Raw genomic sequence first — 26,308 nt, forward strand, 5'->3', positions numbered from 1 at the left:
TGCCATTGGTTCTCACTTGCCCCAATATTTTCTTTTTTAATAGCATATTTTATAATGCCTTCTTAATTATCCTTAAATGAAAGCCAGAGCTGATAACCTACCTACATGTATACCTTCATCAACACAATACCCCCAAATGGAAACAAAGGAAAATAATTTTTAATAAGATGGTCTGTATCCATCTCAGTTTGCCCTTTTCCATAGATGACCATCAAAAGGCACAAGGAAGCTCTCAGGTGCTTATCCTTACAATTGAATTACCCTGAGTTTGTCAGAAGCAGCCATGCATGGTACATAGTGATTGTTGACTCAAATTCCACAAGCAGCATTCATAATGGGAGTTCCCAAAATAGTGACGTTCTGGGCAGTATAACACATCTGTCCTTGATTTACAAGGTGGCTGCATTCTTGACAAAGCCAGGAGATGTTAAAACTGGAAAAAATACTTTGTATATAAAACAGAATTAGGTTTGGGGCTGATTTGGAATGGGTTTTCATTCCTGTGAACAGCCAGCATGACATAAAAGTCATGTGGTGGGGGTGGGAGGAAAGACACGTGGGATCTGGGATGATAATTCACTATGTTGAACTGTTCTGTGCTTTGCAGGAAAACTAGCAGCCTACCTCCCACCCCACCCATTCAGTGTCAGTAGCAGCCTCCAGGTACTGAGACAGTTGACAAGAGCCCCCAGGTTCTCAAAATGCCCCTGGAGGGGCAGTAATGCCAGTTGAGGATTTTTATGACAGTTTGCAGTCAGCTCTGTGCCAGCACCTACTATATTGGAGCCTCAAAACTGAGTGAGCTAAAGAGGGTGTGGTGTGCCATCTCATTTTGCACATGAGCAAAGTCATGCTCAAGAAGGATCAGTGACTTGCCTCATGTCACAAGGCTAATTGGAGGGCCAGGGTTCAAAGGCAGGTCTTTTGGCTTAATTTTGGTTTGGGGTTTTGGTTTTTTTGGCCATACCACCCAGCTTGTGGGATCTTAGTTCCCCAGCCAGGGATTGAACCTGGGCCCTTGGCAGTGAAATCAGAGTCCTAACTACTGGATCACCAGGAATTCCTAGGTCTTCTGGTCGCAATCCTGGTGTTCTTTCCACTTACTTGTATTTTCTCTTAAGTCTACATGCTCTTCTACTCTACATCCAGATCACTAGTTTTGTTAATTTGTAGTTCAGTCACTCAGTCATGTCTGACTCTTTGTGACCCCATGGACTGCAGCACACCAGGCTTCCCTGTCCTTCCCTATTATTTTGTTTTGTTAATACCAAAATAATAAGTTGAATTCAGCTCCAAATGGAAAAGACCTAATATGTTTGCAACATGATTGCTAAAAGATTTCTAAATGTAGTCCTTGTGCTGGTAGTGTAAAAGAAGTAAATTAGCCTTGTGAACGCTATAGTTAGCACAGTAGCAAAGGAAGCCTGGGTTCCAGAAATAATAGAACAGCATCTCTATTTAACAGCTGCATCAGCAATTATCTCTATTCACCAATTTTATTAGCATCTCCATCTTTGCCCTACTGAATGAAAAATGTTTTCTTCAGTTATTTCCACCAAATACACAGTAGAGCTTTAGTTGATGGGCCGGGTGTTGGTATTGGTCTTGTGTATTAGAAACAAACCTGCTGAGCATCTCAGCTGCATAGGAGAATAGAAAAAGTACTTTGGCCTTTGGAACGAGACAAACCCACATGGAGTCTAACCTTATGGGACGGTGGTTTCCAAAAATGAAAGGTTAGCCTAAGGCCCCAAGGTGGAAGGGCTTAAATTAAATGAAGGAAGTTGGAGGATATCACTGACTCAATGGACATGAGTTTGAGCTAGCTCTGGGAGATGGTGAAGGACAGGGAAACCTGGCGAGCTGCAGTCCATGGGGTCACAAAGAGTCAGACAAGGCTGAGCAACTGAACAAGTATGAGGAAGAGCACAGTACCAGCACAGCAATATAGAGGGAATGGTTCCCTTTCATCGCCCCAGGGCCAGAGAGAGGTGGGTGGGAACAGAGACCTTAGTCTGCAAACCCTAGACCAAATGTAGAGTCAAAAGTTATTTTGCCCCAGGTACCGCTTACCTCCCCTACACCACTGTGCCTCCAGGCCTTCTAGAATAGAATGTAGCAGCAGAGCAATAGTCTAAAAATAGGAGAGAGAGAGAGAGGGAGCAGGGCACAGCCGATGTTAGGAGGAAAGACTGTCAAAGAAAGCAACTGGGACTAATGAACTCTACATTAGCCATATTCCATTCTTTCGATTCAAGTCAAATGTCGGTCCCCATTAGGCAATTGGCTTTGACAGGAGCCATGCTAATTACCACTTACCAACCTTTAATTTCTGGGTAAAAGCAAAAGGAAAAAAAACTAATGGATTTTTCATTTTCCAGAAAGAAAGGAATAAAATAATAGTAGTCTGTTAAAAAATACATTAATTACAAGAATTATTAATGTGCCTTTGCTCACCAGATTTTTTAATTTCCTAATTAACTTTTATTATCTTTTTTTTTTTTTGCCTTCAGCATTTCTTTTCCTATTTTGTTGTATTTTGCCTTAAGTTATTTTGACTGTGTCTTATATTACTTGAGGTTTTTAAGGACCTTGGAAATTATCTACTCCAAATATCCACTGCCTGAATCTGCTACACAGCTGACAGGGTGAGGTCCTCTGCACTGTCAGGAAGCCCCCAGTAAAAGGAACAGATCCCCTCCTCCTCAGGAAATGCACTGAATTTTCAGATCACACATCCTTAACGTTGGCTGTTTGGTCAAACTAAGTCAGACAACACTTCCACAATTATCAATACAAGGAAGTAACCAACAGGTTACTGCAGAACTATGAGATTTTCTTCAGTATTCTCTAACACCATGTTACAGGAACTATCACCATGAAAATTCTAGCTTTTCTCCAGCTTACAGTTATTTTTATTTTTTTTTTTTTTTTTTTTTTTTTTTTTTTTTTTTTTTTTACAGTTATTTTTAAAATAGTTTATTTATTTATTTATCTGGTTGTGCTAGGTCTTAGTTGCGGCACACAGGATCTTTTAGCCGTGGCATGCGAACTCTTAGCTGCAGCATGTGGGATCTAGTTCCCTGACCAGGGATCGAACCCAGGCCCCCTGCACTGGGAGCATGGAGTCTTAGCCAGTTGACCACCAGGGAAGTCCCAACTTACAATTATTTTAATAAGAACAGAATGTGTATCTTTTATCACTTAACTATTTAATTATAGACAAAAAGGATAAATTAGTGTTTTTATTAAAGTTATGAGAAGCTAGAAAAGGGATTACCCAGTGTCTTTGCCTCGTTCTTTCTAGTCTAGGAATAGGAACTTTCTTCTTCTTAACAGCTGAGTGACATATCCTCTTCTGATTTCTTTAAGATCAAATCCCTGTCTCCTGAAGAAGCTGCCGTTATTAAGATGTGGGTAATCCCTTCAGCAGGCACTGTCAGGTCAAGGATATGTATCCCCCATGAGCTCACAGGCTAAGTTTCCACTGAAATGGTTTGCTGTCAGCCCTAACATTCGAATACTATGAAAGGACTTCTATTGAACACTTATGTCAATTCAGTTCTTCCTTAGCAGTTAAGGATCTACTCTGGTGACAAATACTGGAAACAAACGTGAGAGAATGAGTTGGTAGCCATCCAGGCCTCGATGTCCTAGATCTGCACATCCGTCTATACTGAACTACATACACACAGATGAATGAAAGTAGCTCAGGCGTGTCCAACTCTTTACAACAGCATGGACTATACAGTCCATGGCATTCTCCAGGCCAGAATACTGGAGTGGGTAGCCTTTCCCTTCTCCAGGGGATCTTCCCAACCCAGGGATCGAACCCAGGGCTCCCGTATGGCAGGCAGATTCTTTACCAACTGAGCCACAAGGGAAGCCCAAGGATACTGAAGTGGGTAGGCTATCCCTTCTCCAGTGGCTCTTTCCAACCCAGGAATTGAACCAGGTAGGATTAAAGTCTACCAAATACCTGATGGTAGGAAATTACCCTAGTTTACTAATGATGAGCCTGTTAATCTAGTCTAACATGCAGTTGATGCCAGTTTACATTTTTCTAAGGCCCCTGAACTAAGGTGGGCTTAAACTTGATGGATTTCCTGGAGGTGCCATTAAGGTAGCCTCATTTCCTTCAGATATTACTTAGTTAAAAGTTACAATCTCTGGACTTTCCCAGTGCTCCTCCTGCCAGTAGAGGGAACACAGGTTCGACCCCTGGTCTGGGAAGATCCCACATGCCATGGGGCAACTCAGCCCATGCACCACAGCTCCTGAGCCCACCCACCCTAGAGCCCAGGCACCAGTGCTCTCTTGTTGGTGACAGCACTGCAGTGAGAAGCCTGACACCAAATGAAGAGTAGCTCTCACTCGCCACAACTAGAGAAAGCTCACACACAGCAACAAGGACCCAGTGCAGCCAAAGATAACATTTATTTTTTTAAAAAGTTAAAATCCCTAATCCTAAGGAATGTGTACGTATGGCCCTAAGCAAAGCTGAAAGACAATGAGCATGCTTTTCTTCTAGAAGAATGTTAAATCCTGAAGGTCAGCTGGCCTTTTAGGCAGGCATCTTCCACCAGTGCGCTGACCCACTTACAGGTCCCTGAAAGCCGCTGTGTTTGAAAATGAGGATGCTATTAAGACTCTTCCATCACATTATACTTCACTCAGCTAGTAATTACGAATATGAGCTTAGCTCTGTGGAAGACAGAAAGGAACAGTCAGCAGTCATACTTTGTGAGTCTGTTCCCCTGGTGTCCAGAGAAGAAAACATCCTCGCAATGCCTTCCAGCCAGCCTTTGCCAGTTTTCCTGATACTAATCCCGACCATCAGAAACTTTCCTTAACTCCTGGTAGGAATCTCTAAGCTTTAAAGTTTAGCATCTGAAAAAACCACATGCTGGAAGTTTTCTTTAGCATCTAGGATTTAAGAGCCGTAAACAAGGTGTGTAATCAAGGAAGGATTCCGGGGCTAATGGGGAGTATTAAAATTTGATTAGGGTTTGAACCTGAGCATGTGTTTACTCCTACCTCCATCTGAGCAGACCCAGATCCTGGTCCAGGTGAGGCTCGACAGTGGCTTTGTGTTCTCTTTCATAGAAAGAGAAACGAGAAAGGAATCTCCCCCTCCTTCCACCATCATCCACTTACTTCTGTGGGAAATTATTGAGGAATGGGAAAATGAAACATTTATATACATAATAAATTTCAATACATGTGCCTCTGTCTCAGACCAAGTCCAGACCCTGCGACTCTGTAGGTCCCAGAGTTTGTTTGTTTTTCTGTTTTCTTTGACCTTGAGGCCCGGCTTGCAGAATCTTGCTTCCCCGACCAAGGATTGAACCCAGACCCTCAGCAGCGAAAGGGCAGAGTCCTAACCATCGGACCACCAGGGAATTTCCTGGAGGTCCTTGTATTAGAAGTTAAGGCAGTCAAATTACAGGCTGGGAAGTAGCACCACTCACTCTATTTGGTTTGAAATAAACCTGAAGCTCTCATCCATAAGAATTGCAACAGCAATATTAACTTACTGATTACCATTAGTATGGGTATTTTACAACAGCAGGTTCAAATGGAATTTTTATAAGCATGTCATCATGATGTTGTCTGTTTAATTATAGCATGATATTTGTTTTCAAATTAATTTTGGCCAAAATATGAGGGATAATCATTTTGCTCTTTGAGAACAGTGTTTAAAAATTGCTTTTAATATGAGGGAAATACATTAGACAGTTTATATCAAAGTAAACTGAAATGTTATTCTGGACACTTAACTATGTAGCTTTTACCTATTATAAATCAAAGCAAGGAAGATGAGGACAGAACAACTTCTAAGCACAATGAATGTGGAAGGAAAGCCCCATGATTGCATTGACAATAACGGCAAAAGCCACAAAAATCTTTATCAAAAATTCTCTTCTTTGATCAGACCTGTGGTTGCCAAGGGGATGGGGGAGGGAGGGGGATGGACTGGGAGTTCAGAGTTAGTAGATGCAAACCATTAGGAACTATATCCAGTTTCCTGGGATAAGTCATGATGGAAAAGAATATTTTTAAAATGTATATACATATATATATGTAGGTATGTATACATGAGTCACTTTGCTATACAGCAGAGATTGGCACAACATTGTAAGTCAACTCTACTTCAGTAAAAAATAAATAAAAATAAAATACTCTCTTTGGGTTCCAAATTACTGAAGACATCTAGTAGTAGGTGTTTTTAAAGTTTATATAAAACCTACTTTTCAAATTACATGAGAAAGAGAAGACAACTGCACAAAGAAGAAATATCACAGCTGCTTGTTAATACATTTTATTCAGATCCATTGTTACACTCCTTTGCATGAGTAGTTATGGGTGGAGTTTTACTTGCAGGAGGAGAAGGTCTTCCAAAAGAAATTCTTGCAGGGTGTCTTATCTTGGCGTGTGGACTGATGGAGGGGTGCGCCTTCCTGCCGTTTGGATACCTCCCTGGCTTCCCCTCCTACGAAGGGCACTGCCCTGGCCTGGGAGGCCCACTCGTACCACCACGCAAGGAAAGTCAACAGGCTGTTTGTCTTTATTTCTGCCACTTCCTGCATGTGCTTTTAAAAAGAAGCAGAGGACAAAGGAAAGACAAATCAATCATCGGATTCAGCCAGCATTAAGATATAATAATTCAAAAAAAAAAAAAAAGATATAATAATTCCTTCCTTTAAAAAAAAAAATGATGCTCCAGAACGACAAACCATATTTCCATTTAAAGGATAAGAAAGTTAAGGGACATGACTGAAACGACTTAGCATGCATGCAAAGTTAAGAGAACACCTCAAGAGAATTGCTCTAATTAGAGAAAAGAAAAACTTGAATATATTCAATCAAGAAAAAAAAAATGTTTGTTTTGCCCCTAATCTTTTTAATTATAAGAGGTTGGGAGATGTCTCCTTTTCCCTGACAAGTGACTGGCAGGTAAGAAGCCCCCCAAGTTAGATGAGGCTCCTTTCGCTTGGTTTCCCATCTCTCCATCTCTGGTCTTACTCCTGGCTGTCCACAAATTGCTTTTAAAGACAGATCAGATTGAGACATTATCTTCTGGCCTTTCAGACTCCTTAGAAAGCTTTAAGGAGTAATCTGATGATGAATGGCTTGTCTGGAACTCAGCTGCTAATTTCAGGGAAAAATCCATTTTTAATGGTCAACTTTATGTACTCTTTCTTGGAAGTTTTTCAAAATGAAAAAAAGAGAAGTAAATCACCTCATTAAGTTACAACTTCTCACAATGGAAAATGTAATGATGTCAATTAATCTAAGCCAGTGAGAACCTGGGCTGTGTGTATAAATTAAGATTCTACAAGTAAGTGTGCCTAACGCCGCAGTGGCGGCAGCAGTAGACCAATTGCACTGCAGTAGGCCAGTGTGATAGCTTTGTGTTTCAAAGACTGGCAGATGGAGATCACTAGCTTGAAGACGCTCCCCTTAGTGTCAGCATTCTCTAACAAGTTTCCTAATGACTGAAGATGATGCTGAGTCAATGGTCTCTGTGGACATCACAGCACTGGGCAGCTGGGGGGCACACGGCAAAGTCCAGCCCTGCACTCTGTGCTGTACACACACTCAGCCACAAGAGAAGAGGGGGGGATCCACGGGGTGGCGAGATGTGCCAAGGGAAGGGACAGGTCACAAGAGGGTGAGCACACAGCCGAGTCAGACTACTCACCCCGCTCTCGTGGCCGGCGAGGCCGCCCTCTGGGAAGAGGGCAGTGGCGGCCCCCGAGGGCAGCAGCAGCAGCGGCAGCAGCAAGCAGAGGGCCAGCATCTTGCAGGCTGGCTGGTACTTGTCTCCAGCTCTGGGGCTGCTCATCCTGCTTGGCAGCCCCTGAAACGTGCTTTGTGGACTTGAGCCTCTTCTCTGCAGACTGAGGGGGCTATTTTCGGCTCAACCGGCAGCTGTTTTTTGTATATGTGCCTACCTAAAGCCAGTACCCCCCTCCCCTCACATGCAAGCGCTGACGCAGGAGCATGAGCAATCAGTGCTCACAAAAGTGCTTCAGGACTGGATTTAACCCCTTCATTGAAGCCTCGGCGCTCTTCCTGTGTCAAGAGTGGATTTGCTCCTACTTGGGGACGCATGTGCGCTTGCCTAGAAGTTCCACCTCCTCGCAATTATGCCAAAGCAATCAGGAAGTCATGAGAACAAAACCAAGTGATTTAACATAATACAAAATTAGCCCTGAATAAGAAGTTTATGGTGATGAAAACAGTCAATCCTAAAGGAAATCAACCTGAATATTCACTGGAAGGACTGAAGCTGAAGCTCCAGTACTTTGGCCACCTGATGGGAAGAGCCAACTCACTGGAAAAGACCCTGATGCTGGGAAAGTTTGAGGGCAGGAGAAGGGGGTGACAGGATGAGACGGTTGGATGGCATCACTGACTCAATGGACATGAATTTGAGTAAACTCTGGGAGATAGTGGAAGACGGGGAAGCCTGATGTGCTGCAGTCCATGGGGTCGCACAGAATCAGACATGACTGAGCAACTGAACAACAAGGAACACCACCTGCTTCCCAAGTGGTGCTAGTGGTGAAGAATCTGCCTGCTAAAGCAAGAAACTCAGGTTCGATCCCTGGGTCAGGAAGATCCCCTGGAGAAGTGAATGGCAACCCACTCCAGTCTTCTTACCTGGAGAATTCCATTGACAGAGAAGCCTGGCGGGCTACAGTCCATGAAGTCGCAAGAGAGTCAAACACGACTGAGCGACCAACACTTTCAACCACAAAGGAACTTAAAATCTGCAATTTTGCCCACATGAAAGAATGACTGAATCAGATTGGGCAGAAGCAACAAGGAGATGGTGAGGACTCTGGGAGTCGCTCAGAGCATCCACTGGTCTCACCAGACCAGCTCGGGTCACCAAGTGCTGGTTCCCCACACCACCTCCCCGCCAGCAGGCCACGGTCCTCTGGCCCAGGCTTTCCCAAACTGTGATCACCTTTTGTTGGCATTCAATTGCTAAGTCGTGTCCAAGTCTTTGCCACCCCATGGACTGCAGCACTCCAGGCTTCCCTGTCCTTTACTATCTACTGGAGTTTGCTCAAATTCACGTCCATTGAGTCGGTGATGCCATCCAACCATCTCATCCTCTGTTGCCCTCTTCTCCTGCCCTCAATCCTTCCCAGCATTTGGGGTCTTTTCCAATGAGTCAGCTCTTTGCATCAATCACCTTATTAAGGTGGAAATGCAGATAGATTCTTCTTTTCTTGGCCATACCTCAAGGAATGTGGAAATTCCCCGACCCAGGCCCGCTCCCCCCAATCCGCCCCCTGCCACCCCGCCTCACCCCGCCCTGCCTGCAGTGGAAGCGTGGAATCTTAGCCACTAGACCCCCAGGGAAGCCCAATGAATGCCCTACACTTGACCAGCTCCCAGGGTCTCCTCTCCTTCTGACGACAGCCCCACTACTGAGAACCCACATCAAGCTGTCTCTGCCACCCCTGGTTCCTCCTTGCGGGTCCCAGGTTCAGAATCACACAGACAAATGTACAGACCCTCTCCACCTGAGACAGCTAGGAAAATTAGAAACATCCACCACGAACCTACTAAGATGATGTTAGAAGCCAGGTTCTAAAGGGAAGTAAAGAGACCAAAGAACTGATGGCACGTTCCAGAAGTGAACGCTGATACTTTCAGTTTTCCAAAGTGCTGGTTCACACCCCTCCACAAGGGAAATCTCAACTTTAAATTTCATTGCACTGCACATTTGTTAAGATGCTAGGTAAGATCGGCACAGCCAAATGACCCACTGTGGGCCATAAAGTGCATCTTGCTTTAGTCCTTTTTTGGTACCCCAAATTTTTTTTTTGCCTAATTCCCACAAATGATATTTTAAAATGTTTAGATATTCTTAGGGCTTCCCTGATAGCTCAGTTGGTAAAGAATCTGCCTGCAATGCAGGAGACCCCAGTTAAATTCCTGGGTTGGGAAGGTGCCCTGGAGAAGGGAAAGGCTACCCACTTCAGTATTCTTGCCTGGAGAATTCCAAGGACTGTATGGAGTCCATGGGGTCGCAAAGAGTCGGACAGGACTGAGTGCCTTTCACTTCCACTTCACTTTCATGTCTTTTAAACTTGAAACCAGTTCAACATTTTAAAAATTTAATGGGAAATAATGGAGGCAGAACCAGTTTGTCATCTACTGTCTTGACTGAGCCATGAAACGTGAAGGAGGTGCATATAGTCCTTTCCCACTTTTCTCCTCTGAGTGTATTTTTATATATTTTGTATATATACTGTATATTCCATGAGGTCACAAAAAGTCAGATATGACTGAGTGACTTTCACTTCAGATATTCTTACAGATGAGAGAATCATGGTAGCTCACCCAACGTCTTATAGCTCTAGAATATTTTGAAGATTTTGTTCCATGAACTCATTGAACACTGAATACCTAGCGTGTACTACATAGAAGGACGAAGACCATCCACCCTGACAGGGCTGTTCCAGCCTCTCTAAGGGGCAGGATACATGCTCTGCAAATGAGAGAAAAGTAAAATTTCGGTGTGACATGTGCCAAGGAAGGTTATGAGCTGCAGGCCGGGGAAGGCTTTGTCATCTTGTTACCGGCTGCTTTCAAGGAGGTGGCAACATATCTTAGTACTTCCAGGTGAGGGCTCTAGACTAAATTCCTGGTTTGCCATTTAATTAACCTCTCTAGAGTCTCAGGTTCCTCATCTATAAAATAGGGATAAAAACACTACCTACTGCCTATATCATAGAATTTGAGAATCAAATAAGATCATGATAAGCACCTAACACAAGTGGAAAACACAACAGGACTCACATTAGGAACTGTCACCAAGAAGATATCCTGGGACTTTGCTGGTGGTCCGTTGGCTGATCCAGGAAGATCCCACACACTGCATAGCAACGAAGCCCAGGCACCTGAGAGCCCATGCTCTGCAACTAGAGGCCACTGCACTGAGAAGCCCACACACCACAAGAGAAAGCCTGCACACAGCAGCAAAGAACCAGCACAGCCAAAAAAAATTTTTTTTAAAGAAGGTACTCCAAGTCCTTATTCCCCACAGTATAAAGAAAAGTTCCCCACCACAAAACAATGGAAATCCCTGGTGAGAGTCATGAAACCCAAGCAAGGGCTCCTCCCGTGTGCCTCTGCTGCCCATCTCAGGCTCCAGGGACCCAGTATTCATGGGTTACCTGTCTGTGTGTGTGTGTGTCTATGTGTGGCCCTACACAAGGCACCAAGTGATCACCATTTCCAAGCCCGCCCATAGGGAGCTGACAATCTAATGTTTTATGCAAGAAAGTGTGTTTCTGAAAAGATGTACTATGGGAACTTGGATTAAAAGGGACTCAGTACTGGATTATTTTGAAAAAGGGAGATTGTTTCTTCTAAAGGGCAGAACTAGGACCTAGATGGAGAAGGCAATGGCACCCCACTCCGGTACTCTTGTCTGGAAAATCCCATGGATGGAGGAGCCTGGTAGGCTGCAATCCACGGGGTCGCGAAGAGTCAGACACGACTGAGCGACTTCACTTTCACTTTTCACTTTCATGCATTGGAGAAGGAAATGGCAACCCACTCCAGTGTTCTTGCCTGGAGAATCCCAGGGATGGGGGAGCCTGGTGGGCTGCTGTCTATGGGGTTGCACAGAGTTGGACACGACTGAAGTGACATAGCAGCAGCAGCAGGACCTAGATGGAAGGTGAAAGACTTTTCTCTACACACAGAAGAAACCTGCAACAATTCAGTGTCCACTAACAGAAAGGGCACTCTGCACCTAAGGAGTTCAGGAGAGCCTAGGGGACCTTAGTCATCAGTGCTGTAGAAGGGCTTCCTACTTGGTGAGAGGACTGGACTCCATGACCTCTAAGGGTTCTTTACAGATTCCACAATTCAGTAAAGGCAGTAAGCGGGCCCTGATTACACTTTCCCAGACGTCTAGGTGTCGAGGTACCAGCTGTATGTGACAAGTGTCAACCAGCATATTCCAGCTGTTGCTGTGTATAGAAGGGGATGCTTTGGAACTTCCCTGGTTTGTTAATTTAGTAATAAAAAACTAACGCAGGATCTTTTATTTCACCTTTTTTTGAGGAGTTGGTGTAACAAGAAAGACAACAAACATTATAAATGTAAATTGCCCCAACTATGTTACCAGGCCACATCTATTTCAAAGATGTGTGCTGCTTTATATGGCCAGTCAGCTGGTTAAACAGTTAATAAGTCTAAAGTTCAGACGAGGTTCCAGGACTCTAAGGAAGCAAGCCTGTGAGAAAGAGCCCTGCAACTCCTTTCTGCCAATGGTCAGCCAAGATGGAATGGGAAAGGATGACTGACATCACATGGACATGCCAGAGTAAACTAAACCCTGAACAGAACATGCAGTGGGCAAGAGGCAGTTTCTGAGAACTCAGGGTTACACCCAGCTACTCCTTACAAAGTCTGACCACCCCTGTGTTATAATCCCTGAAGAATGTGTGGTAGGACCACTTGTCTAAAATATAAACAGGTAAGGGACTTCCCTGTGGTCCAGTGGCTTAAGAGTCCACATTCCCAATGCAGGGGGTTTGGGTTCGATCCCTGGTCAGAGAACTAGATCCCATTCAACTAAGAGTTCACATGCCGCAACTAAACTTTCTTTGTGCCACAACTAAGACTGGTGCAGCCAAATAAATAAATCAGTATTTTAAAGTAAATAAAAATACTGTGAAAATGTGTGAAGAAATACTATCTGGAGCACCTAGAGTAGCACCTGGCACACAGAACGGACGCTGTAAATGCTGGTTCCTCTTCTCTGCTGCTATTGTCCCAACGGGTTAAAAGGCACGCTCGCCCTGGCCCTCTAAGAAACCCCAAGGAGAAGACAGCAGATCTGGGATTCCTGGAAGCATCATCTCTCACAACCTGAAACAGAAGGCGCACACTGACCTGTTTGGAGGAGTAGTCAGATTTCTTCTCAAGCAAAAGTTCCATCCAGTGTGGCCAACCACAATTACAAAATAGCCAGAGAAAAGTCACATGAACTGTTTCTGAAGAAAATCACCTTTAAAAAGTGAAAAGGACCATTTCCAAATATCCACCCTTCTACCTTATGATCACAAGTGACAAGTGTTTAAAAAACAACATTGGTGGACTTCCCTGATGGTTTAGGGGTTAGGATTCAGTGCTTTCCCTGCCAAGAACCCAGGTTCAGTCCCTGCTTGGGGAACTGAGATCCCACAAGCGGCATGGTACAGCCAAAAAAGGACTAAATACATACAGCTTTAGTCATCTTTCAGGGATTGTCAGCCTGAAAAATTATATAAAAGAATGAACATGTGATTTTTTTGCTTGAAAAAGTCAACCATATGTAATTGCTAACATAATTTTATTAACACAATAGATACAATTTCCAACATATACCATTCAAACATGCCCTTTTCATGTGCTTCAGTAAGACATGGAAGTATTTTGCTTAAGAGTTTCCACTTCTCTTTTAAACCAGCTTTTGTAGTCAATGACTTGGAGAGTACAATACAAAAAGCAGCCAAGGCTTTTGTCTTTTAATCTCCACTTACCCTTTCAGAACCCTCATTGGCATTATGTGCTTTTAGCCACTCTGCCTGCTGAAGGCTGCTTTCTCCAAACGGCAACCGGGTTTAATTCTCACTTTCCTCTACACCAGCTTCTGCTGACTCCACTGAATTTCTGTTTTCATCCTCCAACTTCTTCTTCTTCTTTGCTTTTCTTTCCAAGTTAAGCTGAGCGATGTCTTCATTTTTCTCTGTGATGTATTTTAGCTACAAAAAATATATATATTTTTTTAAACGCCCCATTGAGCCCCTTGTTTGGGGGGTAGGGGTGGGCAAGAATACCACTCCCTTCTCCAGGGATCGAACCCAGGTCTCCCACACTGTAGGTAGAACGCTTTACTGCCTGAGCTACCAGGGAAGCCTCAAAAAAATATTTTTTAAATTACATTTTTACCTGATTGTAAAGCCATTGATAAGTCTAGTCAGGGAGGAAAAAATCCATGCCATTTCCCAACCACTCCCGCCCAGGGTTACATTCCTCGGAGTTAAACACAGCTTCAAATTTTTTTTTCTGGAAGAAATCAATGACAAAAGTCAGCTCACTGCTTACTCACATAGGAGCTCCTTGAATAATCAGAAGAATTAAAACTTGTAGTTTATGAAAGACATTCCAATCACAAATATACTCTACAAAGCACAAATAAAGTCAAAAGCCCTAAATGTACCCAACTAAAATTATTGCACAATTCCTGTGTACCAGATCCTAGAGACACAAGGATAATAAGACAAGGTCCTTGCCCTCAGGGAAGATTTAGTCAAATGCACAAATTTAGCTGCAACTCTTCAGTAATAGGCTTCTGTCAGACGAAAAAAATTTAACAGTCCAAAATTAAAACAACATTCTGAGGTAAATACATACGCAATAAGCAGAAAACTTCCCAATTAATAGTCTAAGATGACTTGCATCGCCAATTCCTTACAAAAGATAGAAACTGCTTACTGAAGCTGATAAGTTACAGTTCCGAGAGAGAATTTCGGAGGAGAGAAATATGTCTTTTCCACTGATATGCAGCACCACCAGGCACCGGAGCTATTAGAAATCGTATCATCCTTAACCTTGACTTAAACTTTAGAGAAACAATATTAGAAGAGCAGAGATAGAAAAAAAAAGTCCAGTGGAATCAGTACTGGATTCAGGGTTTGAAGGTTAAGGGTCAGCTGTCAACAAGAAAACTTCATATTTAACTTTGGGAAATTACTTAACTCTAGTAGTCTGGCCTATAAAATGGGGCTAATTAGTCATGCTATGAAAAACTCTCATAGGGTGATTGTGAGCTTTAAATAATGTGTATAAAATATGACCTACAGAAGTCCTGTGTGAAATGTCAGTGCTACACAAGTTCATTCATTCAACAGCTACTCATGAGCCCCTACTGTGGGTCAGGCCCTTTTCTAGGCATGGCAGATGGAGCCAAGAAGAAAGACATAAAAATCCCTGCCCTTAAAAAAAAAAAAAAAAAATCCCTGCCCTTGTGGAGCTCACATCCTGGGGAGGAATGTAAAAGTATTTGGACTGCTAAGATCAGACTAAGTCAGGAAACCTCACAGGCATCCTGATCTGCCATTGGCCACAGCCAACTAGCCTGGGACGATCCCAGCATCACTGTAAAGTGAGGGCAGGACTGGGATGATGTCTCGACATCTCCGCAAAGACAGAAAATGTGCTCAACTGCCTGCACACCCCAGATGTACTGATACTCCTTCCACACCTGGCCCACCAAAATTGTGGGGCTCCATAACAAATCCACCCCCTAGATACTGTAGCCTGTGACCTGTGTCTGACAGGTTTCTGCTGTAGCTGAAACATGGGACCAAAGTTTTGAGATGTTACAGAAAAGGCAAATTATGAAATCCAGAGAGCGCTGATTAGAAAATTTCAAATTGACTTAGCAAGATCCATCATTGTGAAAGAAAGACTGTAAATTACAGGCAGGTCTGAGCGGTTGAAGCGTGTCTCATTTTTAACGCAAGGTGCCCTGGGGGAATCACTTCATGGATGCCAGTGATTAATTGGGAATAATGTATTCTGATGGGAAAGGGGACTGAGGAAAGAAATCCATCTCTCACCAGTGAATGACTCCTCCTGGCTAAGAGCTTCACATCTTCAGTGTTAATTGTGCTTCTTTTCCCATGTCTGTAGAAAGGGCAGAAACAATTCGCCAAAATGTTTCATATTATTTAAAGTTTTGATGAAACACAAAAGTTCACGGCCAGACTTCACATCAGCAAGGATCTCTAAGAGCCCATCTTTTCAGGTGAGGGTTGTTAAGTGACAGTGACACAGAAATGAGTGAAGTGATGAGCCAAGATCCCAATTAAATAAAGAGACTGAGAGCAAGCAGAAGGCGATCTGTCCACCTCCACTGGAGCGCCGAGGGTATCTGGAGAATGTGAGCTTGGAGAGGGATGAGAGGCATTCAGCCTTCCCAAACGGCCTGCTTGCTCACAGCGACCACCACGCAGAAAGAAGCGGGTCTGTGCGGCACCTCCAGCGAAAAGAGAAAACAGCACAGAGCTTACAATACAAAGATCACTGCTGCTTAGATGAACACTAAATAGAAGAAACAGAGAATTTCCACAAAGCACGGCTTTGCTTATACCAAAGTCCTAATGCTCTTCTCCAAAGGCTACATTACAGGGAGAAGCTTGTGCACGTGTCCCTCCCTAACTAGGAGATAATGTGTCCCAGACACAGCCCAGCTAGGACAAAGAACATCCTTTCAACTAGAGTCTGTTTCTTGCTCACAACGCGGACTCAAGTTCTTGTTCCAGTTCTCTTATCTCTGCTTTAAAAGGTAATCTGAGACAATGAGCTCTATTCAATAATTTATTACCCTAATTACACCCTTTCTTGCCATTTCTAACTTCTTCCAAAAATAAGTAGGAACTTTTAAGTTGGAATAAGGGGGAATCTTTGTGTTCTTAATAACTATCAGAGTGACCAGCACATGGCAAGTCCTCACTAAATATCTGTTGACTTAAAGATAAAACTCACAGAAATTATACTCTGTAATTTGACCAGATTAGTCCTTTATATTCTGCCAAATGTGAAAAGATCACATGCCATCTCATCATGACGGACAGTATCTGACTATCCTGGGATAATATCCATGTCAGAAGATAACGTCTCATTAGCCACCTTCAAGGACTAGCACAGAGGAAAGGGGGCGGGGTGGGGGGAGTCAGACAGAAAGTGACAGAATAGTGACCACAAAGCTGGTCCAGAGGTGCCCTGTGTGGAGGATATCAGGAACCAGAGACATGCTGTGGCCCTCGTCTCTATCACACGACAAGTTGCTCTGTTGGTGTTACCATCTTCCTGAAGGGCTGGACAAAAGAGTAAGGAGGAAGCAGCACTGAACTATTCAGCATGAGATCAGCATATATGATCACAAGACGTGTTCAGCAAACAGCAGAGCCAACCCTCTCCACCACTCAACTGGTCACCTGGTTTCTCTGCACCGTGTTTTAATGATGCCACTTTCCCAGATGGAGGGGCAGGTATATCCTATGCCAGCCACCGCACACCACAAACTCTCCTAAATCAAATCTCTGGCTCCAGAAAATTACTCTAGAGAACAAGGCAATTTTTCATACAACACTTTTAGCAACACAGGTTTTAAAGACTATTCCCAAAATACCCCTAAATATTCATTGGAAGGACTGATGCTGAAGCTCCAATACTCTGGCCACCTGATGTGAAGAGCCAACTCATTGGAAAAGACCCTGATGCTGGGAACTGAGGGCAAGAGGAGAAGGGGGCAGCAGAGGATGAGATGGTTGGATGGCATCACCAACTCAATGGACAAGAATTTGAGCAAACTCCGGTAGATGGTGAAGGATAGGGAAGCCTGGCGTGCTGCAGTCCATAGGGTGGCAAAGGCTGACGTGACTTAGCGACTGAACACAAAAATGCCCCTAGAACTCATTTACCATAGAATACCTATCTTCTTCAAAATGTTTCATCTTTACCATGTTAACATTAGGTAACTAGACATTAAATGAAGGAAATTCACAACTTAAGTGGAGAGATTATTTTCCAAAGTTTATAGGTGAACTGAGTTTACAGTGTTTACAATTTAAGTGCATTTTTTTTCATAGAAACATTGTTACAAATACTAGTTAGGTTCCCAGCCTCCAAAGACTATTTAATAGGTAGCCAACTTGAAATAGCAGTATATATTTCAGATTTCTCAAAGTGGGGTAATATAGGAGCAGGGATTATGTAATAGGGAAAACTCAAAACCATAGGATAAAGGTGACCCTCTGGGACTATCAATTCTATTCAGTAGTGGTGGTTTAGTTGCTAAGTTGCATCCAACTTTTGCAACCCCACAGACTGTAGCCTGCCAGGCTCCTCTGTCCATGGAATTCTCCAGGCAAGAATACTGGAGTGGGTTGCCATTTCCTTCTCCAGGGGATCTTCGAGACTCAGGGATCGAACCCAGGTCTCCTGCACTGCAGGCAGATTCTTTACTGACTGAGCTACCAGGGAAGCTTTTTTTATTTTATTCAGTGATAAACATTTTTTCCCCCACACCATGGCATGCAGATCCCCAACCAGGGATTGAACCTGGGGCCCCCTGCATTGGAAGTTTAGAGTCTTAACTACTGGACCACCAGGGAGTCCTATGCAGTGATAAACTTTAAAACAGGATATTTTTTTTTAACGGAATGTTTTGACAATGTAAAATTAAGACAACAGATAAGTCTTCAAAGAAAATCTGCACTTGAATTCGCTCAGAGTTCTTAGGAAGAAGTCTATGGAGTGCTGGTATACACCGCTAAGCACCGCAGAAGAGGAAACATCTCTAAGTAAAGCCTCTGACAGTCTTGCTCAGAGAGCATCAGCTGACGGCCTCTACACAGACTCCTTTACCCAAAAGATGAGTCCTTCCTTATGCAGCTGACAGTCTAAGTGATGCCCACACATCTCTGCCCCGTGTGTGCGTGCTAAGTCACTTCAGTCATGTCCTACCCTTTGTGACCCCATGGACTATAGCCTGCCAGGTTCCTCTGTCCATGGGATCCTCTAGGCAAGAATACTAGTGTGGGCTGCCATGCCCTCCTTGAAGGAATTTTCCCTACTTAGGTATCGAACCTGGGTCTCTTATGTCTCCTGCATTGGCAGGCGGGTTCTTTACCACTATGCCACCTGGGAAGCCTACCTCTCTGCCCCAGGGCCCAGCAAAAGGAAGTAAGCTTCTCAACTATAAAAAACACACAGGCGTAAAAAAAAAAAAACACAGTACCTGAAAACTTAACGTGTTACAATGCTAAATAGCTCTAATTTCATTTTTACTTCTAGTATTTAAAATGTGTCATTGTCTTTTCCTACAGCTAACACAGAAATGAGGAGGAAGCTCACAGCTGGAGACTTGCTACTGGCATGTAGTGCGGAGAGGTGAGGGATGCCACTAAATACCCTACAATGCACTGGACAGCCCCCACCAGAATGAGGAAATCATCCAGTCCAAAATGTCAACAGTGCTGAGGTGGAAAAACTCTGATCTATATTGATAAACTCTATGTTCAAATCAAATGACCATCTGTCTACCAATTTACATTTTTGTCTTCCTTTGTAATATAAAGGACTCATATTTAAAAAAAAAAAAAAGAAGAGGGACTTCCTTGGTCAGGTGGTTAAGACACCATGCTTCCAATGCAGGGGGTATGGGTTTGATCCTTGGTCAGGGAACTAAGATCCCACAAGCCCCACAGCATGGTCAAAAAAGAAAAAAAAGAAAAGAAATGGCAAAGGGTTTCCTTGGTGGTCTAGTGATTAAGAATCTGCCTGCTAATTCAGGGGACATGGGTTCGATCCCTGGTCCAGGAAGATCCCACATGCCCTGGAGCAACTAAGCCTGTGCATCACAACTATAGAGCCTGTGTGCCTAGGGCCCGTGCTTTGCAACAAGAGAAGCCACCGCAGTGAGAAGACCTTGTATGGAAACTCAAGAAAGCCCAGGCGCAGCAATGAAGACCCAGTGCAGCCAAAAATAACATAAAATAATAAGTCTTTGGAAAAAAAAAGATGGCAAGTAAAGGCAGTAAATGTATTTCACACGAGACTTGGGGTGGGGGTGGGCGCAGGTAAGGGGCAACCACCTGAATTAACGATGATAAAACACAGGAGCCGTCAGTATCCCATATATTATCCCAATCCCTTTTGGCCAAGTTGAAGATGCTAAGCGGTTTTTAGGGACTCATATACGCAGGAATAGGCAAGATTTAGAGCCTGCCCTTTGAGAACCTACTGCTTTAATTCATTCAGAATATTCATCGAAGAAACAAAGAGCTATAGGAGAAAGGTGAAAAGTATGGGGTGTGGGAGAGGCTGGCACCAAATCACAAGTGGGAGCAAATTAGAAAGCTTTAGCCCTTTCAGGCCTTCGTCATTCAAATTGCTTCATAAAAGCAATTCGCTGCAATTGTTTTCAATTACCTATGGAACTAATTGAAGAGAGGAGCATAAATCAACTATAAAAGCTAACACTCTACCAGCTGAAAGCCAGTCACACACACTTTTCAAGGAGCCTGTCTCACTTGTCACCAGCAGGCAAATGCAGGGCTGATGGGGCCGTGGGCTGTATTATCCCGACACCTGCATGCTGTCCCACGAAGCAGCCCAGCCCGGCGCCCAGCCTCACACCCCAGCACCACACCACCTGCAGAAACAGTCTTAAAAGCAAGCACATCATGCACAGAATCCTGGAGACATGACTCACACCTTTTTAACCTGGAACTGAATAACTTCACTTCCCTCAACGACAAATACGAGGAAAACTTCAAAAAATGCCCAATCAAGTCTGAATGGACATGATTAAAGCAGATGTTCCACTCTTACAGAATCATGATTAGAGGCAGTCTCCACAAAACATGGGGTGGGGAGGGGTTCAAGCTTCCTTGAAATTCACCACCAGATGGGGAGCATCAAAGCACGGAAACAAGCCCAGCATCGGACAATCAAGCTCTCTACCCACCTTGCAAACATCTCAAGGTCGTTGGCAAAATTTTCTGAAAGAGAAAAAGAGATGTGCTTTAATTAGCCTATCTCAACCTTAATTCAGAAGCATAAAAGTAAAATCTCAATGTCTACAGTAAGTGTAGTGACTACTACAAATCCTTTTGAAAGTGAGAGGAGGCCCTTCGGGCGGCTCCACTGCTGGATTCATTACGACCTCTGTGTCCTCCCTGCCACGTCCACCCTTCGTTACAAACCTCTGGTAATTGTGGCTACACCTCTCCTCCCTAGAAACTATCCCTTAATTTTAAATTGTGCTAGGAGTTAGGGCTTGTGAAGACATTCATCTCCCCTGAAGTCAAGCAAATACCAGCTGTCAAACTGTGGGTGATACAAAAAAGTTATAAAGCAATGAAACAAAAAAATTAATGTCCAAGGACTTCCCCTAGTAGTCCAGTGGTTAAGAATCGGCCTTCCAGTGCAGAGGACACAGTTTCTATACCTGGTCAGGGAACTAAGATCCCACATGAAAGAAAGTGAAAGTGTTAGTTGCTCAGTCGTGTCCTACTCTTTGTGACCGCATGGACTGTAGCCCACCAGGCTCCTCTGTCCATAGAATTCTCCAGGCAAGAATACTGGAGTGGGTTGCCATTCCCTTCTCCAGGGGATCTTCTTGACCCAGGGATTGAACCTGCATCTCCTGCACTGCAGGCAGATTCTTTACCATCTGAGCCACCAGGAAAGCCCCCAAGATTCCACATGCCACCAGGCAACTAAGCCAGAACACCACAACAAAGACCCAGAACAGCCAAAATTAAATAAATAAATAGGGCAGCCTGTCCTAGCCCTTGTTAAAAAAAAAAAAATAATAATATTCTGGGTGGTTTAAAACAATAAAATAAAGGTGCTGATGCCCCCCTGTTAGTGTAACAGAAAGAAAAAATATATAAATCTTGTAATAGAAAAAAACATAGCTCTTCCCATAAACTGAATCTTACAGCCAATAGAAGAAACATTTCATGGATGGTGTCCAGTGATAATGTTCTCTGTCTGTTGGTGAGATACGTCATGGCACCCACCCGCATTTCTCCCAGGCAAAATCAACCTCCAGGCTTTCCACACACCCGCAGGAAGACCAGGGCTGCGTACCACACTGTCGGAAGGTCACCTCTGAGATCGCTGCAATGGTTTGCTTGCTGAACTGCATGTCTTTGTCCAACGCAACTTCCTCGCAAAGACAACCAACCGTGTAGTGAACCGCTGCCTTTAGCCTCTGAAGTAAAATCAAAACACTTCATGGGTAAGACTGCAAATAAGAGCTCTTCACATCTTAAAAAATGAAGACCAAGATGGTCTGCTCAGCCTAAATTCCTTCGGCACTTTCCATAATGGCTGAGTGACTTTTCCAGTGCACTATAACACCTGTGGCCAGCGATTTGTTATGTAAGCGAATATTGAAACATCTCAAGTCAGTAACATTCAGGTAGCACATATTAATACTAACGTGTTAGCACAGGCCTTCACCCAGCAGGCACTTGGCACATAAATGTGGAATAACTGAGTAAAGTTACACAGGTGCCTCCCAGATACCAGTCTGCCTTCTCTCCCCGCTGACCTGCCATCGTCATTCCTTATCGTTACTTCACTGAAATCATCACCATTAACTAGGAAGAGATGTTTCTACAAGTCACATTCCAGAGACCCCACTGATTTATGTTTCTGCAAAAATATCCCCTGGTCAATAATGTGCCAGGTATCTGGGGAACACAGTGAGAAAAGAGAGGGATTTTTGCCCCTAGATGGAAGTTAATCAAGCAAAAACAAAAGGACTGGTCCCTGTGCTTCAAGTCCTTGCCAGCCCCAGTCCTGCACGAGACAAAGGATGAATATCAGGACAACACTGTAGAAGGCTCCCGAGGGCACACTGGATCCTCCTCTGATTTGCTGGTTTGCTAGCCCACCTCAACAGGACCCTCAGCGCTCCTTAGCAACACCTTCCAGTGCTGGAAAACACTTCTTCCGCATGCGGAGGAGTAAAGAAACAAAACAAACCACACCAAGGTCTCGGTCTCATGTCAACAAACTTGCTGAGCCCCGTGTGCGCGCCACCCATGCTGGGGACGGAGCTGAACCGGATGTAGTGATGGCTGAACCCAAGACAGCGTCACCTCTACCAGCAAGTGCTCATGGCAGAGGCGAGACAAGGAGGGACTGCAAAAACACGAGTCCAGGGCCCGAGGAGAGGCCAGACAGGTAAGAAAGGGACTTACCTTCCTTCTTTTCAGATGTCACAAGAGCAGGTAAGTGGAAAGCGTTGGTGGAAAGAGACAAAGAGACCACCACCCTGGGAGGAATAAAGACCCTCCAAAGTCATCTTTTTGTTAGGTATGTGTAGAGGTGTGGTTAGGGATAGGGGAACATTCTCATTGCTCCAGAAGATTCCTCCATCCTTCCCCCTCGTCCACTTCCTGGAACAGGTTAAGGGCCTTCTTCAATAGAGGCTAAGTCATGCCTGTGAGCGCACAGTTGCTAACTCACATCCGATTCTGCAACCCATGGACTACAGCCCACCAGGCTCTTCTGTCCACAAGATTCTCCAGGCAAGAATACTGGAGTGGGATGCCAGTTCCTCTTCCAGGGGATTTCCTCCACCCAGGGATGGAACCCAGGACTCCTGCAGGTCTCTCGCCTTGCAGGCAGATTTTTTACCAATGAGCCACCGGCTTGGGTCAGAGGCTAAGTTACTAAACTCTAAATTCCTCAAGGGCAGGACCCTTCACTACTGTTCACGGCTGTCCACCTAGTGCCAAGAACACCTAGCTGAGTGAACAGTGGGATCCTCCATCAGTTCACCACTGCACAGAGGATGAGGTTCAAATTTCTCAGTCCATCTTTGCAGCCTGACTCACTTATTCAGTAAGTATTTATTGTCTGTTGAGAGCCAGGCTCTGTACTAGGGGCTGAGAATACAAAACTGAAAAGAACAGTCCCTGCTCTCAAACAGTTTATCTCCCACATCTTTGCCATGAATGGACTCTTCGAAACCACCAATGTCATGAAACCCAAAGGAGGTGGACAGCAGTTCCAGGAGAGACCAAAGCCAGGACTAGACACAGTGCAGGATCCCCGACTAGATCCTGGGTGAAGGAAAAAAAGGACCATGACAGAATATCTTTGGGACAACTGGGGAAAACTGAATATGGATTCATATTAGATAACAGGATTTTATCAATTATCAAGCTTCCTGAATGTGATCAGAGATTATGACCTTGTTCTTGGAAGAAGCATGTTGAAGTATTAAAACTTAAAGGTGAAGCATTAAGTGTACTTAATTATCAAATAATTTCAAGAAAAGAAGTAAGGGAGCAAATACAGCAAAATGTTAACTGGTTAATCGAGGTGAGGGGCACATGGGTGATGAATGCGCTAACTTTGCAACTTTTTCTGAAGGCTCAAACTTCAAAATAAAGGGAGGCGGTGGGTAAACAGCTTCTGAAATTTAGGAAGCGCCCCTTTCCTGAGTTCATTCCCAATTCTCTTCGATTAATCCTCTGAGATTCTTGGTTTTTCTCACGACTCTCCCACACGGCATTTATTCGCGGTGCTGACTGAAGGACTGAATACCAGCAACTATGCCGAGACCTGGTTATTATCACCCTGATTTTTCCATCTAGGAAAATGAGTTCGGGGAGAGTCAACACAACACTCTGTGCGGAGTCGACATTCGAACCCACATCCGATGGGTTCCGGAGCAGGGCGGCCCGTGTTTGCACCAGGTTCCGAGGCCGTCTCCTCCCCCGCAGGATGGACGCACAGATTAGAGGAGCCAACATTTCTGGAGCTCGTGCCGCGTGCCTCATAACAACGCTGTCCGAGAAGGAGACTGAGCCTGTCACAAAGCCAGAGGGGCCTCCGCCGCCGGACTCCCGGTGCACGGCAGGTATTTCCCCCGAATCTTCCCTCTCACTCAGCCACCCCAAGCTCCGACCCGCGAAACCAAGGAAACCTCCTCCCAGCACCCCCCGCGGCAGCCGGGTCAGCTCAAGCGCAGGCGCCAGAGGCGGCCGAGCTCGGCCTCCGACCTGGGGCCTCTGTACGAAGACGAGGCTGGGCTGAGGCGGCGCCTGTTTCCCCGCAGAATCTCGACGCCGTCCTTCCCCAGCCCCGCCAGGACCCCATTCTCCTGTACCTGTCGGTAAGAGAAGCGTTGCTGCTCCTCGGCCCCCTCCTCCTCCTCCATCATCTCCGCAGGCGGACCCTGGCAGGCGCGCCAGGACAGAGAGACGCGCCCCCCAGGGCGGCCTGGTCGGATTTTCCCGCCGCGGCGTCGGGCGACGGGCCGCGCTGGGGGCCAAAGCGCGAAGCTGCCGGCTGCCTCGCGCGCCCCCTGGCGGCGACTCTGGGAAGGGGGCCTCACAGCGCGCCTGCGCCCGCCCCGCCCCAGCCAAGCTCCCGGGGGACCTCAGGCCCAGCTCTGCGCCCCGCACAGTTGTCAACACCAGCTCTCAGAAACAATGTGTGTGTAGGGCAAGGGTTCGCAACTCGGTTGTAAATTCCATGCGGCTGCAACCTCGATATGCCTTGCAAAATCTAGTGTGAGGTTTTTTTTTTTTATAATTCTATAGTGTCACAAAGTCAGATCACTGATAAATGTTTAATTTCTATCCCCTTCAGCGAAAAAGTTTATCACCCCGCTACCGTTGCCAAAGGAATATAGTTTTGACTCAAGTGTTAGCTGATTTTCCTTTATGTTAAGAATTAAGGAACTTACCAGGATTCCCTGGCGGTCCAGTGGCTAAGATTCCGCACTTCCACTGCAGGGGGTGCGAAATTAATCTCTGGTGTGAGAACTAAGAACCCACATGCCAGGCGGCCATGAATTTAAAAGAAAAAAAAAGGAAATAAGGGGGAAAAAAAAAAGAAATAAGGGACTTCTCTCGTGGTCCATCCAGTGGAGTTCAATCCCAGGTGAGGGAGCTAAGATCCCACATGCCTTGTGGCAAAAGAAAAAGGAAAAGAGAAAGCAGAAGCACTATTGTTTACCAACTGAGCTATGAGGGAAGCCCTGTAACAAATGCAGTGAAGACTTAAGAAAAAAAAAAAGTGAAAAATAGTGAAACCTAACAGTTACATCTTCACTGCTTCCAAACTTTCTTCAGTTATTTTCCTCCTTTCCAGCTTCACTCTGGAGTTTCACTTATTTTTGGATGACATGAGGAAGAAACTTCTCTACTGAACTGAATAATAGTGTCAAGTACTGGAAGAATATTTCCTCAGCTTATGCTATTCATGCTACAAAGGGTACAGACGCCATGCACATTCAAGTTCAATCTGCATTATTAACATCCGCCACCACCACCCCCACTTCCATAAGCAGTCAACAAGGAATTAAACCCTGATTTGCAGGTTTCCTTTGTGTAAATACTCCCACTATTGCCAGATTTCAAGCAACCAATATGAAGAAGCTGAACTCAGCATTTGTTACAAACTAGACTTGTTTGACTCATTGGAAAAGACCTGGATGCTGGGAAAGATTGAAGGCAGGAGGAGAAGGGGACAACAGAGGATGAGTTGGTAGGATGGTATCACCGACTCGATGGACATGAGTTTGAGCAAGCTCCGGGAGTTGGTGATGGACAGGGAAGCCTGGCGTGCTGCAGTCCGTGGGGTTGCAAAGAGTCAGACACAACTGAGCGACTGAACTGAACTGAGACTCGTTTGAGAGTTGAGCCATAAAGAAGGTTGAGCACCAAAGAATTGATGC

The 26,308-nt window shown here is 44.7% G+C and overlaps 2 protein-coding genes across 2 annotated transcripts; both read right to left on the reverse strand.

The window, feature by feature from the left end:
- Positions 1-6,306: 6,306 nt before the first annotated feature.
- LOC122707495 (cortistatin-like) lies at positions 6,307-8,339 on the reverse strand. The gene is made up of 2 exons (XM_043922961.1): positions 7,706-8,339; positions 6,307-6,593 (listed from the first exon to the last, which is right to left on the reverse strand). The coding sequence occupies exons 1-2, from the start codon at positions 7,847-7,849 to the stop codon at positions 6,375-6,377; spliced, it is 363 nt and encodes a 120-aa protein (XP_043778896.1). The 5' UTR covers positions 7,850-8,339; the 3' UTR covers positions 6,307-6,374.
- Positions 8,340-13,358: 5,019 nt separating this feature from the next.
- LOC122707494 (centromere protein S) lies at positions 13,359-24,891 on the reverse strand. The gene is made up of 5 exons (XM_043922960.1): positions 24,734-24,891; positions 21,694-21,817; positions 20,564-20,597; positions 15,648-15,714; positions 13,359-13,787 (listed from the first exon to the last, which is right to left on the reverse strand). Exons 1-5 carry the CDS (start codon positions 24,785-24,787, stop codon positions 13,647-13,649), a joined length of 420 nt encoding a protein of 139 aa, XP_043778895.1. The 5' UTR covers positions 24,788-24,891; the 3' UTR covers positions 13,359-13,646.
- Positions 24,892-26,308: the final 1,417 nt, after the last annotated feature.

This window comes from Cervus elaphus, chromosome 14 (genome assembly GCF_910594005.1).
Source record: "Cervus elaphus chromosome 14, mCerEla1.1, whole genome shotgun sequence".
In the NCBI taxonomy this organism is placed as follows: Eukaryota; Metazoa; Chordata; class Mammalia; order Artiodactyla; family Cervidae; genus Cervus; species Cervus elaphus.

Bases quoted from the DNA above. Each gene is read 5' to 3' on its own strand.
- LOC122707495 (XM_043922961.1), bottom strand. From the start codon at position 7,849: ATGAGCAGCCCCAGAGCTGGAGACAAGTACCAGCCAGCCTGCAAGATG. The intron at 6,594-7,705 runs GTGAGTAGTCTG...TCTTTTTAAAAG, and splicing joins TCGCCGGCCACGAGAGCGGG to CACATGCAGGAAGTGGCAGA.
- LOC122707494 (XM_043922960.1), bottom strand. From the start codon at position 24,787: ATGATGGAGGAGGAGGAGGGGGCCGAGGAGCAGCAACGCTTCTCTTAC. The intron at 20,598-21,693 runs GTACGCAGCCCT...TTTCTCTTTCAG, and splicing joins GGTGACCTTCCGACAGTGTG to AAAATTTTGCCAACGACCTT. The intron at 13,788-15,647 runs GTGAGAGATGGA...TATTTTTTGTAG, and splicing joins CCAGGAGGAGTCATTCACTG to CTAAAATACATCACAGAGAA.